General features: G+C 39.6%; 1 protein-coding gene across 1 annotated transcript in view; it reads left to right on the top strand.

The window, feature by feature from the left end:
- AFAP1 (actin filament associated protein 1) overlaps positions 1-13,738 on the top strand; it is a 155,747-nt gene extending 142,009 nt beyond the window's left edge. The window contains exons 14-18 of the mRNA XM_067558865.1: positions 930-1,044; positions 3,208-3,372; positions 3,917-4,107; positions 5,160-5,321; positions 10,187-13,738. Of these exons, the coding sequence (XP_067414966.1) occupies positions 930-1,044; positions 3,208-3,372; positions 3,917-4,107; positions 5,160-5,321; positions 10,187-10,213 (660 nt within the window). The 3' untranslated portion in view covers positions 10,214-13,738. The remainder of the gene's footprint in view (positions 1-929; positions 1,045-3,207; positions 3,373-3,916; positions 4,108-5,159; positions 5,322-10,186) is intronic.
- Positions 13,739-14,531: the final 793 nt, after the last annotated feature.

Genomic DNA, 14,531 nt, shown 5'->3' with positions numbered 1-14,531 from the left:
AATGCTGTTTCTGTGTTCTGCACTAGCTCCAGTTCTTCTTTTGAGTACAGTCCATGGTTCTGATTATCATCTCAAAAACCCTAAGTGCCCTATAACTTGGCTGTTTCACATTGCAGAACTTGTGATTGGCCAGAATGCTCTTGTTATCTGTTCTTGTGATTTCATTCCTAGAGGCTGGCAGCAGAGCATTCTCGGTGGCTCTGAAATTTTCTTATATTGTCTGGTAGTCTGCTAGAGCCTGTGTGTAGCCACTGTAAGGCTGTGGTACAAAAACCAGCTTAATTTTGTCTCTTTCAGTGCGTTTGCTTTGTTGGTCAGTATATGGAGGTAGCTTAGGAGAGAATCAGTTCATTAATTCCTTACAGATAAAGTTATGTGTTTTAATTATTTAATTTTGAAATGGCATCCATGTCCCATAGCATTGCAGGTCCTAGGAAATGTACCTAATAAGGACAGATAATAAATAAGAAATCATTTAAAATTGTATCTCACTATGAGTGGGCAAGGCTGATGGTTCTACAACTTCTTGGAATGGGTATGAAAGTCACGTGCATCACCACTATGTTTTTATAGAGCTGTGCAATATGAAATTGTTACAAAGTACCACATGGCTCCATTAAAGCATCATTCTTGAAATATGTCAGTTTTGATTAAAAAACAATTTGAACAAATTAGAAACTGTGATGCTGCCACAGATGGAAGAGGGAGAGAATCTAACAATTCCCAGTGATTACTAGCCTCTGATCTTACTGGATAGGCAATTCTCAATGATACAGTCTCTAGAGGATGCACTGTTTCCAACAGAATCAATTAAACATGTGAACAGCCTCCTGGAAGGCTTTCAAGCTTTGTTCTTGGTGAAAATGTTACTGTTGCACCAGCCATACAACAATAGTTACCCGTTACATAAATACTTTGTTTTCAAACAGTTTAAAGGCAAAAAAAGCCCTGCAGCTGCAAATGGGATCATGGGAAAAGGGAGAATTTTAAACAACCAGCAGAAGAAATCTGAATCAGTGTCATGTGTGAAACGTACAGCATCAAGTAAGTGCATCCCTGAATGATTTTGCTTTGTAATTGTGGGCATTAGGAGACATGACATGTCTTTCCACCTAGCCGGCAAGGTAAAGACCCAGACCGGTGGTGCTAGCAGGTAGATTCTTTTATAACCATCACCATGAAAAGACAGACAGAAGACTTGATTCTGATCCGACTTACATCAGAGTCAATGAGGAGTAGTAACTCTACTGAAGTCCATGTAAAACTGGATCAGAATCAGTCCCGGTATCTCTGGTTATCATTTTAATAACATATGGAATTATTAGGTAAGCATCAGCTGTGTGCTTGGAGCTGTATAAATGCATAAGTGCATCTGATCTCTCCCTTGAGAATTTTATTATCTAAAACAGGCAAAAAAATAACTGGTTCAAACACATGGTTCATTGGCTGTTGGTATGAATTTTTGAGATAATGGTAAAAGTCTTGTAGAAGTAGGCTTCTCCTTTCAAAACCTATCTTACTCATGATTTCTGTCGTAAAATGTAATTTTTCAAAGATACTAATTATACAATTGTATCCACTCAAAAGATCCAGGAATATTTGAACAGGTTTTGTGGGTCTCAAATCTAAGACTAAAACTGAACAGAATTGTGTGAATTCTGTAATGAGCTTCTCTGGCCTTCTCCACTTTTTAATGTTCCTAACTGTATATTTCTCTGTTATGTTCCCTTTTAGCATGGCTAAAAATGCATGTTATGACACCTGAGTATTTTAAAATAATCCTTATTTTAAGTACATTTTGAGCACCAAAAAAAAGCTGTTTAAACAAAATGTGTGACACTAAATACATGTCTGTCTGTCTGTCTCTCTATCTTATACTGAAGTATTAAAGCTCATGTTGTTGCTCATGCAACTTATTCTGCCACTTATTCTTATTCATTGCATTTTTACTAACTTTGGTGACATCTAATGGTGGACAAAGAGAAGAATAATTTTGTTTTATCCTGAATTCAGCAACTTAAAAAGCAATTCCAGTAATCTTATGTGGTGGTGTGGCATTTTTAAGCAAGAGGGAGGGAAGCCAGGAGAACTTCCAAGAGTGCATTTTTCTTGCTTTAGGGCCAAGTGAGAGTAAGTACTAGTACCCTCTTAATTCAGCATTTTTACTTGGAAGAGTCTGTTACTACATTTCTCATGCCATGGTCTTCTGGAAAAGTCTTCTGGAAAGTTCTTGGGGCCCAACCTGGTTGTAGTACTATTGCAATATAAATGTTTAATAATAATGATGATAATAATAGGGATGAAACTAATGGCATTTTATAAAAATGTAATAGCGTCCTACAGAAATTAATCTATACAAGCATGGGATTTAATAATCTAAAGATTTAATTCTAAATTTGGAGGGTTATAAAATACCTTGACATTTTGTGGAACCCAATAGGTTTGAAACATATATAAAAAAATCTTCTGAGGTCCAGCCCCCATTCTCCAAGAAAGGGGTCTGTGAAGATCCCTGATTTAGGCCAGAGGAGTTTGGGCTAAGGAGTTTCCTACGCAGAGGAAAAGAGGGGGAGACAACTGTCATTTCATCAGAGTCTACCCTTACTGGGAGAAAAGAGGTACATGCCTGGGGACCTCAGCCTTTTGCCTGGGGTGGAAATGGAGGAGGAGCAAAGCTGGAAAACTGGGAGTTTTTCCAAATTCACCATTCAGTTAAGACTCAGGTCTGCTTCCAAGAGTTCAGAGATTCGGTCTGGATAAGGAGAGGGAAAGTTTTGCATGCTTTTCAAAAACTGTTTTGTCTGCACTCTCAGGAATTCATAGAACAGTTATCTTGTAAGGTGTCTGGTATTTCTGTTTCTTCCAGAAGTATCTTGAAAACAAATCTCAGCAGGAATCAAGAAGTGTGGGGAAAAGTGAAAACAGAAAAGTTAAAATTAACCCAATTTTCTCAGACATTGCAAAAGGTTTATGTGGGTTTGGATTTGATGGATAGATGAAGGATTGTTTCACTGCTTATTTTAATCTAAGAGACTGGAGAGAGGCCCAAGTCACGACGTTGAGACCAGGAAGTTCAGGGGTGTTTGTATTTGAGATATTTATTTGTCCCATCTCAGATTCTGATTAGTGACATTCCTAGATTCTGAGCCATTAAGAGTAGGAGTGAATGGAATAAAATCATCATGACACTTTAATCTTGCTATACAGATGCTGATCAGTACAAATATGGCAAGAACCGCGTCGAAGCAGATGCAAAGAGGTTACAAACCAAGGAGGAGGAATTGCTAAGGAGGAAGGAAGCTCTGCGGAATAGGTTGGCTCAGCTCCGAAAAGAAAGGAAAGACATGCGAGCTGCCATTGAAGTCAATGCTGGTATGAAGTGCCTTGTTGTGTTAGAGCCGGGCACGCCGAGAATGCTAGTTAACGAAATGGAATTTTTTCCTGCAGCCTGAAACATATTTTTCAAAAATCCAAACTGCATGCTACAGGCCAAACATTTTATGAAGTTCAGTTTTTGTGTTAAAATATATAGAATAGACTATAATTGCTATACAAATACATTTGTGCTATTATAGCATATTTTTGAGTTAAATGCACTTACAATTATCAGCAGCTCACAGAGAAGTAGAAAAGGTCACCGTTTTGTTCTAAATCACTGGTTACTTCCATTTTTGTGGTACAGAGACCAGCTGAAAAATTACATGGCTAGAAACTTGAACAATTGTCCCAGGATGGCACCCCAGATGAAGCACTGAGTATTGTCTGAAGCGTGAAACATTTTACTTGAATGAGGCTGAAACCTTACTGTGTGTGTGGCTAGCTAGTCAATTGTTTTAAAGCATTTGTTCCCTTTTTGTAAATAAATGAACCCTGTTATCAGCGAGTCCATCAACTTTAGCCTGTCTCTGGATTTCAGGCAGGAAGACTCAAGTGATTCTCGAAGATAAGTTGAAGAAGCTGGAAGAGGAATGTAAGCTGAAGGAGACTGAGCGTGTGAATCTGGAGTTAGAACTAACTGAGGTGAAAGAGTGCCTGAGGAAAGCCTTGGCTGGAGGCATCACACTGGGATTGGCAATTGAGCCCAAATCAGGAACCTCAAGCCCACAGGTAAGTCCACAGCCGAATGATTTCAGAAAAGCTCCCGCTCCCGCGGGGCTCGATCCTGTGAGACAGGAGGGTGGAGCACTCACTACATCCAGAAAAGTGAACTGGAGTTGAGAGTGGTCAGCATCTTGCGGGATTAGGCATCAGATCCATAAACCCATGAAAATAAAGCAGCCAAGCTCTTTTCTAAATTATTTTCATTGCTCGCCCGCATGTGTTGGTGTCCACTTGAACAATGAAATTGAGTTGATGTGTATGGAATTATAGGAAACATATGTTATCATTTGTATTATGGAAGTACCTAGAGGCCAGGGCCACATTGTACTAGGAGCTGTATAAACACATAATAAGAGACAGTTCCTTCCCCCCCAAAAAGCTTAACATCTACAGACCTTTAATATCACATGAGTCAATATGGACAAAATTATTGTGTTAGTTCAATGGTCAGTTATTGTATAGGTTCACTATGCTGGGTCACCTAGTCACTTGTCATTTAGTCATTAAGACTATGTCTACATTTGCCACAAAATTCAGTGGCAGTCAACAAAAGATATGCAAGCTACATAGTTGCGTATATCCAACGACTTCCTAACTTCTACTTAACACAATGTCTTCACGTCACTGTGCCGACGGGAAATGCCCTCCCGTCGACACAGCGTTACTCTTCTTCGCGGGGGTGGATTAGCAGCATTGATTTCCGCGTCGATTGAGTGGGTCTCCACTTCTGCTCAGTCGATCCCAGTGAATCGATCGGATGGTGTTGATTGTGCGGCCGTGAGTATAGCCATAGCCTTAGAGGGAACTGAAGCAGCCATCTCAGGGTATATAATTATTCATTTCCTTTTGTTTTGCTCATTCAGGAAATGCCATTTGCTGTCCTATTGAGTATGATTCATGTTGGGAAAGGCCTGTCTGTCAATGTACTTTTCATAACCTTAAAACAATTCTTGTAGTTTTCTGCAATTCTAAAGTTAAATAAATAAATCTTTTTTACATGAATATTTGGAGAAAACTTTGCCCAGTCTGAGATTTTCATTCTGTCTGCTCTGTGTCAGTCTCCAATTCTCAAGCACCGAACTTTGGAAAACTCCCCCATCTCCAGCTGTGATACAAGTGATACTGAATGCTCAATACCAGTGAACAGTGCAGCGGTGCTGAAGAGACCTCCTTCATCAAGTAATTCTCCGTGTCGAGGCCACGTCCTACGAAAAGCAAAGGTGAGAAGAAGATCTCTTTGTCTTTCTTCTTCTGCCCCTGTCCCTCATTACATGTTTCTCATCTCTCCTTTATTCATGGTGCAGGAGAGATTGGTTCCTGCTGCTTAAATTCCTATCTGTGAAATTCACGCCTGAATGGAGGATTTAGGTGGTGCTTGGTTTTGTGCTGATCCTCTGAACGGGGTGAATTTGGGGAATCAAACGACAGATTTTACTCTGTGTCTGTCTGTTCTTTTATGGAGTTCACTGTAAATGGCCTGTGATACAGACTGGCCCTTTAATCCCTTCACCATTACACTAATGGGTTTAGTCAATAAGCATTTAGTGTCATTGTTAAACCCAAAACTTCAGTAATCAAAAGAATAGCACTTATAATCATTGTCAGCTGATGTAAGAGCTAAATAGTTCTAGTCTGTAGTAATTGAAAATGTACTGTGCAAGCAACCACTCTTGCTGTACAATTAAAGTAGAAATCAGATGAATTTAATTTGTTCTGACTAGATCCTGGATGAAACTTTGCATTCCTACCCCATTAATATAGTCTTTAATACATGTGTTACTTGTGCTTTATGCTAAATGGGATTTTCCTGACAGTTCTCTGGGGCTGGCTGAGTTGGCTAGTAAAGGTATGTTACTGAACAATTGGTACAGCATGTAAAAAGGGGTGTTACTGCTGGCAAGGATCTGAGATCATTGTGTTGTTTTGGTCCGTTCATTGCTAACTGCAGTTATAAGCATTAATCCTACACCTCTGTTCTTCATAGTACATTCTGTTATTTTGTCTAAAACAGCCATACTTGTATTTTAGGAAGCATTTTAATATTTCATTAGTGCTAAGATATATATTCTTTTTCCTCCATTATATATGTTTTCAGTGTTGAAAGCAGCAGAATTTACAAATGTATTTTAGCAAAGCATTGGTGAGGGAATGCCATCTAGTAGTTAGAACATGCAACTGAGGGTAAGAAGAGCTGGGCTCTCCTGCTCTGCCACAAACTCATTGTGCGACAAGGCAAGCCACTAACCCGCTCTGTGCCTGTTTCCCCATTTGTAAAATGTAAAGTTCTTGGGATGAAAGAGACTATATATTTGCAAATTATTTCTTCACTTACTTATATGTTTTACAACCTACAAGAGTTGCTCAGAATAGTGCCATATGGCAAAATCTGTTCTATTGATTGTGAATGGAAGATTTAAAGAACACTACTGGTTAATCCGAGTCTCTCCTGAAAGAATCTTGGATGTAGGATTAAACTATTTAAAAGGATATCAAGCTACTTTTCTATCAATGGAAAATAATTGAATACAGATTTAACAGGTGTTGCCACCTTTTCATAAAACTTCATACTCCAAATATTAACAGTGAATTTAGCTGAGTTAGATAATACAACCCAAAGTGTACTGAGCTCATTCACAACTAGATACAGCCAAATTCTTCCATTAGCTATGCATCTGCAACTCACATTGATTTCAGTGGGAGTTGAATTAACATATATGAGGGGGGAATTTGGCACTTAACGTTTTGGCTTTGTGCAGTTATGAGTAAGCCTATGGGCCCATTTGGCCCTTAATGATTGACTAATCAGTGGGAGTTGCATGTGAGTATCTTAAAAGTGGAATTTGGTTCAACATATGTAACGTCCATCATAGTGTGTGGGAGTGAGGCAGATTTCATGGCTGTGCTAACATTAAAGTCGCTGGTAATGGATAAATCTCAGAATGTCAGGATGTGGCTGCATAAGCCCTGAGAATTTTGGATACTTATCTGATCCTTTTCATCTTTTTATTTCTACCCTTTGTCTTCCTCCATTTTAACTCTTTTCCCCCAACTCTGTCTGTCCTATCTCTAACCCCTGACGCTCTGACTCTCTCTGCTATGAGCCCTTTTATCTGTTGCTTCCCTCCTTTGTGTGTTATATGGCACAGTGTAACTTCAGGGCTGTGCACACTCTGCTGGAGTGGCTGCTCTTTGCAAATCTCTCAGGCTTCGGGGCCTGTCTGGTTAGAGATTACTCTGGAGCGCAGTGCACACCTCTGAAAGGGGAAACAGATGGGCTGCTCTGTTCTAATTCCTCCTAGCAGAGAGACTCTCAAACTTGTGGCACCCTTAGAGAAATACCTTTGATGATACAGGGGCCTGAGGGGGGTGTTGCAGAGAGTAACAGAGTTGGGGAGAGGCTTATGCTTAACAGACAAACCCAAATCTAAAAGTTCATATTCTGGAGCCTGTTCTGTTCATGCCTGCTTAAGGGACACCAGCTATGGGTCACCCCAGTTGCTCTGCTGGGACCGTAACAGCAAAAATGATCATGCAGCATGCAGTTAGAGTAACGCACCTGTTTATCTTACGAGGTAAATTATTGCTCTCAAGCAGCAGCAACAGATATTTACTTGTTGTCAGTGAGAAAGATCTTTAAAAGATTATGGAATGAGCGACAAATTCAGGAATCCAGCTTCAAGCCCAAGTTATATTAGAAAAACTTTTAACTATGAGGATAGTTTAGTTAAGTACCAAGGGAAGCTGTGGAATCCCCATTGTTGGAGGTTTTTAAGAACAGGTTAGACAAACCTCAACGAGGCTCAACGAGTAGTGATCAATGGCTCCATGTCTAGCTGGCAACCGGTCACAAGCGGAGTTCCCCAGGGGTCGGTCCTGGGGCCGGTTTTGTTCAACATCTTTATTAATGATCTGGAGGATGGGGTAGATTGCACCCTCAGCAAGTTTGCGGACGACACTAAGCTAAGGGGGAATGGTAGGATACCCTGCAAGGTAGGGATAGGATACAGAGTGACCTAAACAAACTGGAGGATTGGGCCAAAAGAAATCTAATGAGGTTCAACAAAGATAAGTGCAGAGTCCTCCACTTAGGAAGGAAGAATCCCATGCACAGCTATAGACTGGAGACCAACGAACTGGGCAGCAGCTCTGCAGAAAGGGACCTGGGGGTAACCGTGGATAAAAAGCTGGATAAGAGTCAGCAGTGTGCCCTGGTTGTCAAGAAGGCTAATGGCATTGGGCTGCATTAGGAGGGGCATTGCCAGCAGGTCAAGGGAAGTGATTATTCCCCTCTATTCGGCATTGGTGAGGCCGCATTTAGAATATTGTGTCCAGTTTTGGGCCCCCCACTACAAAAAGGATGTGGACAAGTTGGAGAGAGTGCAGCAGAGGGCAACAAAAATGATTAGGGGGCTGGAGCACAGGACTTAACGAGGAGAGGCTGAGGGAACTGGGCTTGTTTAGTCTGCAAAAGAGAAGAGTGAGGGGGGATTTGATAGCGGCATTTAACTACCTGAAAGGGGGTTCCAGGGAGGACGGGGCTAGGCTGTTCTCGGTGGTGGCAGATGACAGAACAAGGAGCAACGGTCTCAAGTTGCAGGGCGGGAGGTCTAGGTTGGACATTAGGAAAAAGTTTTTTACTAGGAGGGTGGTGAAGCACTGGAATAGGTTACCTAGGGAGGTGGTGGAATCTCCATCCTTAGAGGTTTTTAAGCTGAGGCTTGACAAAGCCCTGGTTGGGATGATAGCTGAGGTTAGTCCTGCTTTGAGCAGGGGGTTGGACTAGATGACCTCTTGAGGTCCCTTCCAACTCTATGATTCTATGAAACACCTGTCAGGGATGATTTAGGTTTACTTGGCCCTGCTTCAGCATAGGGGGATGGATAAGATGACTTCTTGAGGTCCCTTCCAGCCCTGCCTTTCTATTATTCTATCTCTGCAGTGGGAATGGGGGGGAAAGAATTACACACACACACACACACACATATACACACACACACACACACACACACACACACTCTCTCTCTCACTCACTCACTTCTGAATCAGCTGTGTAATTGTTCCATAGATATTACTTCAGCCCAAAGACTATGGCTTCATGGTTTCAGCATGCCCTGGCTGGAGGGGGTGATTCAAACAATTAGTACACAGTAGATCTTCTTGTCTCAGCCCATCCCTTCCCCATGTCCTGTGCCCTTTATGCAGTTGTTCAGGGAGCCCTGCAGATCTGGGTCATGCCCTGCATGTGTGTTGTGTGCCCTCTCCGCAAATGCAACTCCCCTTACACATCAGAATCACAGCAGTTCTGCCAGGAGCATCTCTGTGACCACAGAGATGTGGGCTGGATTTGATACTTGGAGGAGCAGGCTTACTGTCATTAAAATCAAACAGCAAAACTTGCAATAAAGAAAAGCTACAAGACTCATGGAATGAATTGCACTGCAATGGCAGTAAGCCATCAGACTTACTGTTGAGAAATACAAACAGGTGTGTCAAATGTTTGAATTTAACAGACCGTCTCTAGGGAAGTGTGTGTCGCTCACTCAAGGGACTTCAACTGCTCTTGCTGATACAACAATCAAACATTTCTTGTGAACTCCCTACAGAGCAGATGCATCTGCTATTTCCTTTATCCTGGACAGAGTCCATCAGAAAGCCCATAACAATCAGCTGTTGCTGTTGTATCTGAAGTCTGCCTCCCTATTTTTTGCATAAGGCTGGGCATGCAGCATTGCTTAATGCTTTGTAATTTGAGTGCATTGTGTATATTTGTTCCCACATACAGTCTGCAGTTTTACAGAGAAGGCTCGTTTCTTTTCCTGCTATGCACCACAGGTACCAGAAAACTGCAATATGCAGCTCCAGTTTAGTAGAAACTATACAGAATGGGACGTATTTCCTCAGCTTGCTTATCTCTTTCCAAATTGTAGAATAAAATACAAATCTTTAGGAATGCTGACAACTATTCTCTTAACTTGTGGTATAAGGTCTCATCCAAAGCCTACTGAAGGCTGTGGAAAGACTCCCACTCACTTCAGTGGGCTTAGATTTCTATAACATTTCCTTCTCTTTTATTTTCCTCTTCTAGGAATGGGAGCTGAAAAACGGAACATAAGCATTGCAGACTTCTTTACTTTGCTTAAAGGCCTTACTTCGTATGGACCAAGACATAGACTGCCTCAAGACTCACCTGTAAAGTGGTGTCAAGTGCTGAGGTTTTATAATTATGTTCAGTTAACAGTAGCTTGGCCCTCATTTGACTGTACTCTCTACTGTATTACTGTGTAACTAAGTGTGCCCCTTTTATTACCTGTAACTCTTTATTTCCAACTTTATTTGTAAAAATATTAGTAGAAAGGCGCATATTGTTGCAATTGAAAGTTACGTTGCTGAAAGAGGTCAAATCAACAATGTAAATGACATGGCATCAAAAGTCCTGAATGGAAATGCTGACTGATGCATGTTTGAGGCCCAGATGAAATCATATAAGTTTAGCTATGTTGTACTAGTAAGGCTAATTTTGACTTTCAGAATTCCACACCTGAGAGAGGACTCTTCGCAAGCTTGTTCATTATGATTCATTCAGTTCTTACCTGTTCACTTGGCAGGAGATTGAAGAAATGGTTCCATAGGGATGACATGACTTGTTTAAGCTGGGAAGTCAGGAACCCTTCCCCGCCACTTTTTTCTCCGTGGTTATAATATGACTATGGAATGACACAACTTAGCTGTGAAGAATTTTTGATACATTTTAGACAGATGCTTTTGTCATCAGGACAGAAAAAGCTGCCATGCATTTTAATGTGTTGTTATTTTTGTTGTTGTTGTTGTTGTTGTTGTTCCAAAGCACCTGTCATCTTCAAACATTTTTCATGTAGTCTAAAAATTATTTGTTCATGATTTTAAAAAGGCAACAAAGTGCTTTTTATATGTTGCTTCATTTCTGCACCTCCAAAAAAAATCCCTCTGACAGCCGCTAAAATTAATTTTTAAATAACAGCAACTTTAAAAAGCTCACGCAGTTTTGTTTTGCTTGTTATAACATTGTTAAAGTCAAGTTCTATATCACTGTTTGTATTTGCTTCCTGCAGTCCTTTCAGATCTTGGATAATATTTTTGAGAAGGGCAGACTGAGGAAATGTGAATTTCCAATCTCCTTTTTACATCATGATGATGATGGAGTAAGAAGTGACAAAAAAAAATTGAGGACTCATTTTGTGTTTGCCAAGAAACAGGGTTTTCCTTTTAGTCTGTGAAAAAGGCAGAAATCTATTCTCCCTTTATGCACGTCTCTGCTGAGAAGTCAGATGCCTTATTGCCAAACCACTTGTTCAAAAGTCATGAGTCAAGCCCTCAAAATAATGAGATTGGCTTAAAAATCATGAAACTTTTGGGTTTTTTGGGGGGTTTTTTTGTTTTTTTTTTTTTATAAAGAGTTCTTTCTATTTGTCTTCTGTTTTTCAAGCCTTTAATGTACTCAGGTCACATTTTCAAGATTATCTCCACGATCAGGAGGGCTTGAAACTAAAATTGAGATTTTGACATAATCATTTGTCTCCAGGTGCTGGGGCTTCAAATAAAGCACCAGAGATCACCAGTTTCTTGATTAAAAACACAGGAGTTGGCAGCATAGCAGATACACACATCAAGAGGAGAACAGATCACTTGGTGGCCCTGTCCTGCTCTGTCATTGGTAATAATTTACACAGCTTTGTAAATGTACACGGGTATGTAAAACTGAAGAGTACAGTACAAAGGGATATCCATGGGTGTTACACATGCGTGAAACCGCAGGCTTACGACCATAGGCTAAAATGTTCAGTGCCCAGCAGCTCCTGAAAATCTGGCCCCATTTGTGGGCCCTGAGCACTTTTGAAAGAGTGGGTCATAATGACCCCCTACTAAGGGTCTGATTTTGATTACACATTAAAGTCCATGAGAAGGCTCCCTCAATGGTGCAGGATCAGGACGCAAAATGGCGGTAGGCCTTTCTGCATCCCAATAGTGTGGCTTTTTTAAGGGCCACAATAATACAAATACAGTAGGGAAATAAATGTCAGCATTGCCTCTTATTCAAAGCTGGCTATTGTATTGTGTTTTAGATTGACATTAACATTATCTAAGTGAAAGGCACAAGTTATGCTGCATGATATGGACTACAATGTTATAGCGTATCCCAGAAACATCAGGAAAAAAGTTTGATGCAAAAATAAGTTCATTTAGGCTTTTTACTTCAAAAGTTATTTATTTGTATATTTCACTAAATATTTAATTTATATCTGTACATATTTATGATGCAAATTAGGCCTCTAGTCAACTTGTCTCACGCTGAAACAGTCGGCATTAATAATTGGTCCCACATCAATAACATAACAGCTGATACTCTAACGAATTTTTCCCTCCAGATATTGGCTCTGTAATTTTTTTCCCCACAGTGAAGTGTGACTTGTAGGAAGGGTGGGGCTAAATTTTTATCTCATGCCTGAGATAAGTGCGCAAATTCCTTTAAGCAAACAGAAATTGTACACTGCTGATAAGATTCACAACTCCATTTAATGATTCTTCCATTCTGCCACATGCACCTTTTAAGAATGGAACCCCTAAATGCCTGTTCTAAATTAAATATTATGGACAAGATTAGCTGTTCGCTCTTTCTCCCCTGACTGGGACAGTTCCTCCCCAAATATATACTGTAACTAAATGTGCAAGTACATTGCTAATATTTTGCAATTAGTATACTAGTTAAGATTATTCTATATAATGGCCAAGATATTGTAAGTAAGTAAATGTACCAAACTCCAAAAATAACCTCTTTCCAGAACACATTTGGTGCTGTGAAATACTCATTTTTGTGTTACTCTAACTGTGCAATTTTTAATAAAAAGCAACAGAGTTTGTATTTTTGTAGTTTTGAAATTTCAAAATCACCAGGCAAACTCAGCAATAGGACAGTTTGATATTTTAAAGAGAAAACTCTTTTATTGTAAATCAACATACGTCTGAATCTTTAGAGAAAATATTACACAGGTGCTTCCTAAACAAACTCCTATTACTGTATCAGGTGCTTTTTAAAATATCAGATCATAATTTTGGGGAGACCAAAGGTTTGGGGGTTTTTTGGTTTTTTTGGATGATTTTGGTGTTTCGATTTTTCTAACAGAGAATACTTAATTTAGTGTCAGTTTTTCATTTTTAGACACTTCCAAATTAATTAGGTTTGATTGTATGTTGTAAGATAATGTTCTCATATTAAGAATGTAATTATTTCCTTATTGTATTTTTTAAAAAAACAAAATCGTATTTAAAAATCTCTGTGGGGAAAAAAGCATGCAAGGAACTTGAAAAATCTTTTGTTTTATTTTTGTTATTGGTTATGTTGGCAGTGCCCATTATAATTGACTGTAAATATATTCTTTCTACTGTATTTCTCAATGTATTTAATTTGTAGAGACACATTCATGGGAAATCATGGGAGAGAAAAAAAAAATCCAAAATGGACCCACCTACATATGTGTGTCTTTAGCTTCATTGAACTTTCTGCGTTTCTAGTTTATTCTCCACGAAGTCTTAGTGTGTGAAAAAGGACTGACGCCTACTAGGTGTGACATTCATGTGCATTATTAATAAAAGTTACCCTGTCAGAACAAGATGTGTTTATATCACTTTCTTTGTAGTTGGCACCATAATAAATGTGGAACAGCTCACTGGAAACACTCTGACACCATGGAGAGGAGCATGGTATTAATACCTAAACAGATTAGATAGAAGAAAAATCAAAATTTGCCAGGCATGACTCCTCTAAATGGGTTCTAAGGAGGCACCAGTTATAAACAGTCTTTCAGATACTTGCAACCTTTTTTTTACCTGCAATGTTATTCCCTTAGCATCACGAAGACTATGGTAAAGCTGATGCGCTAAGGCTAAAGGATGCCACACAAAGGAAACAAAGTTCATAATGTTTAGCGTTCCCAGCAGAAAACTGCAGTTGAGCAAAACCATAAAAATGTGGCCCTTCGATGCCCACATTCCAAAGTGCCTAATTCCATTACAAACTGGGATTATCGAAGTGCAGACAGGTATATTTCAGTGTTATGGGGTTCCAAACAGGCTGGCAAAGCTGCATCCATGGATAGTATCTTAACAAAATACTTTCTTTTATTAAATCAGCTTCCGCACCAAACATGACTATTTCTTGCAGCAAAAACATATCGACAGCAGTTTTTCTCTTTCGTGGCTACAAAAGCATTTTTTCTGAAAAATAACCTCATTGTCATTCATTAGTATGCTGTCACTTTTTTTTTTTTTTTTTTTTAAACGCTGCATCTGTCTACATGAAGACAATGAAACATTATTATAAGGTCTTTCATGGACAGCAAAATAGATAATCAAATTAATCTAATTGCATCTGGGATAGTCTCCTTTAATAATCCCTT

This window comes from Emydura macquarii, unplaced genomic scaffold, assembly GCF_026122565.2.
Source record: "Emydura macquarii macquarii isolate MOO-44397 ecotype Brisbane River unplaced genomic scaffold, CSIRO-AGI_Emac_v2 contig_2199, whole genome shotgun sequence".
NCBI lineage: Eukaryota > Metazoa > Chordata > Testudines > Chelidae > Emydura > Emydura macquarii.
The sequence above is the reverse complement of the archived record's forward strand: the minus strand, read 5'-3'. Positions and strand labels throughout refer to the sequence as shown.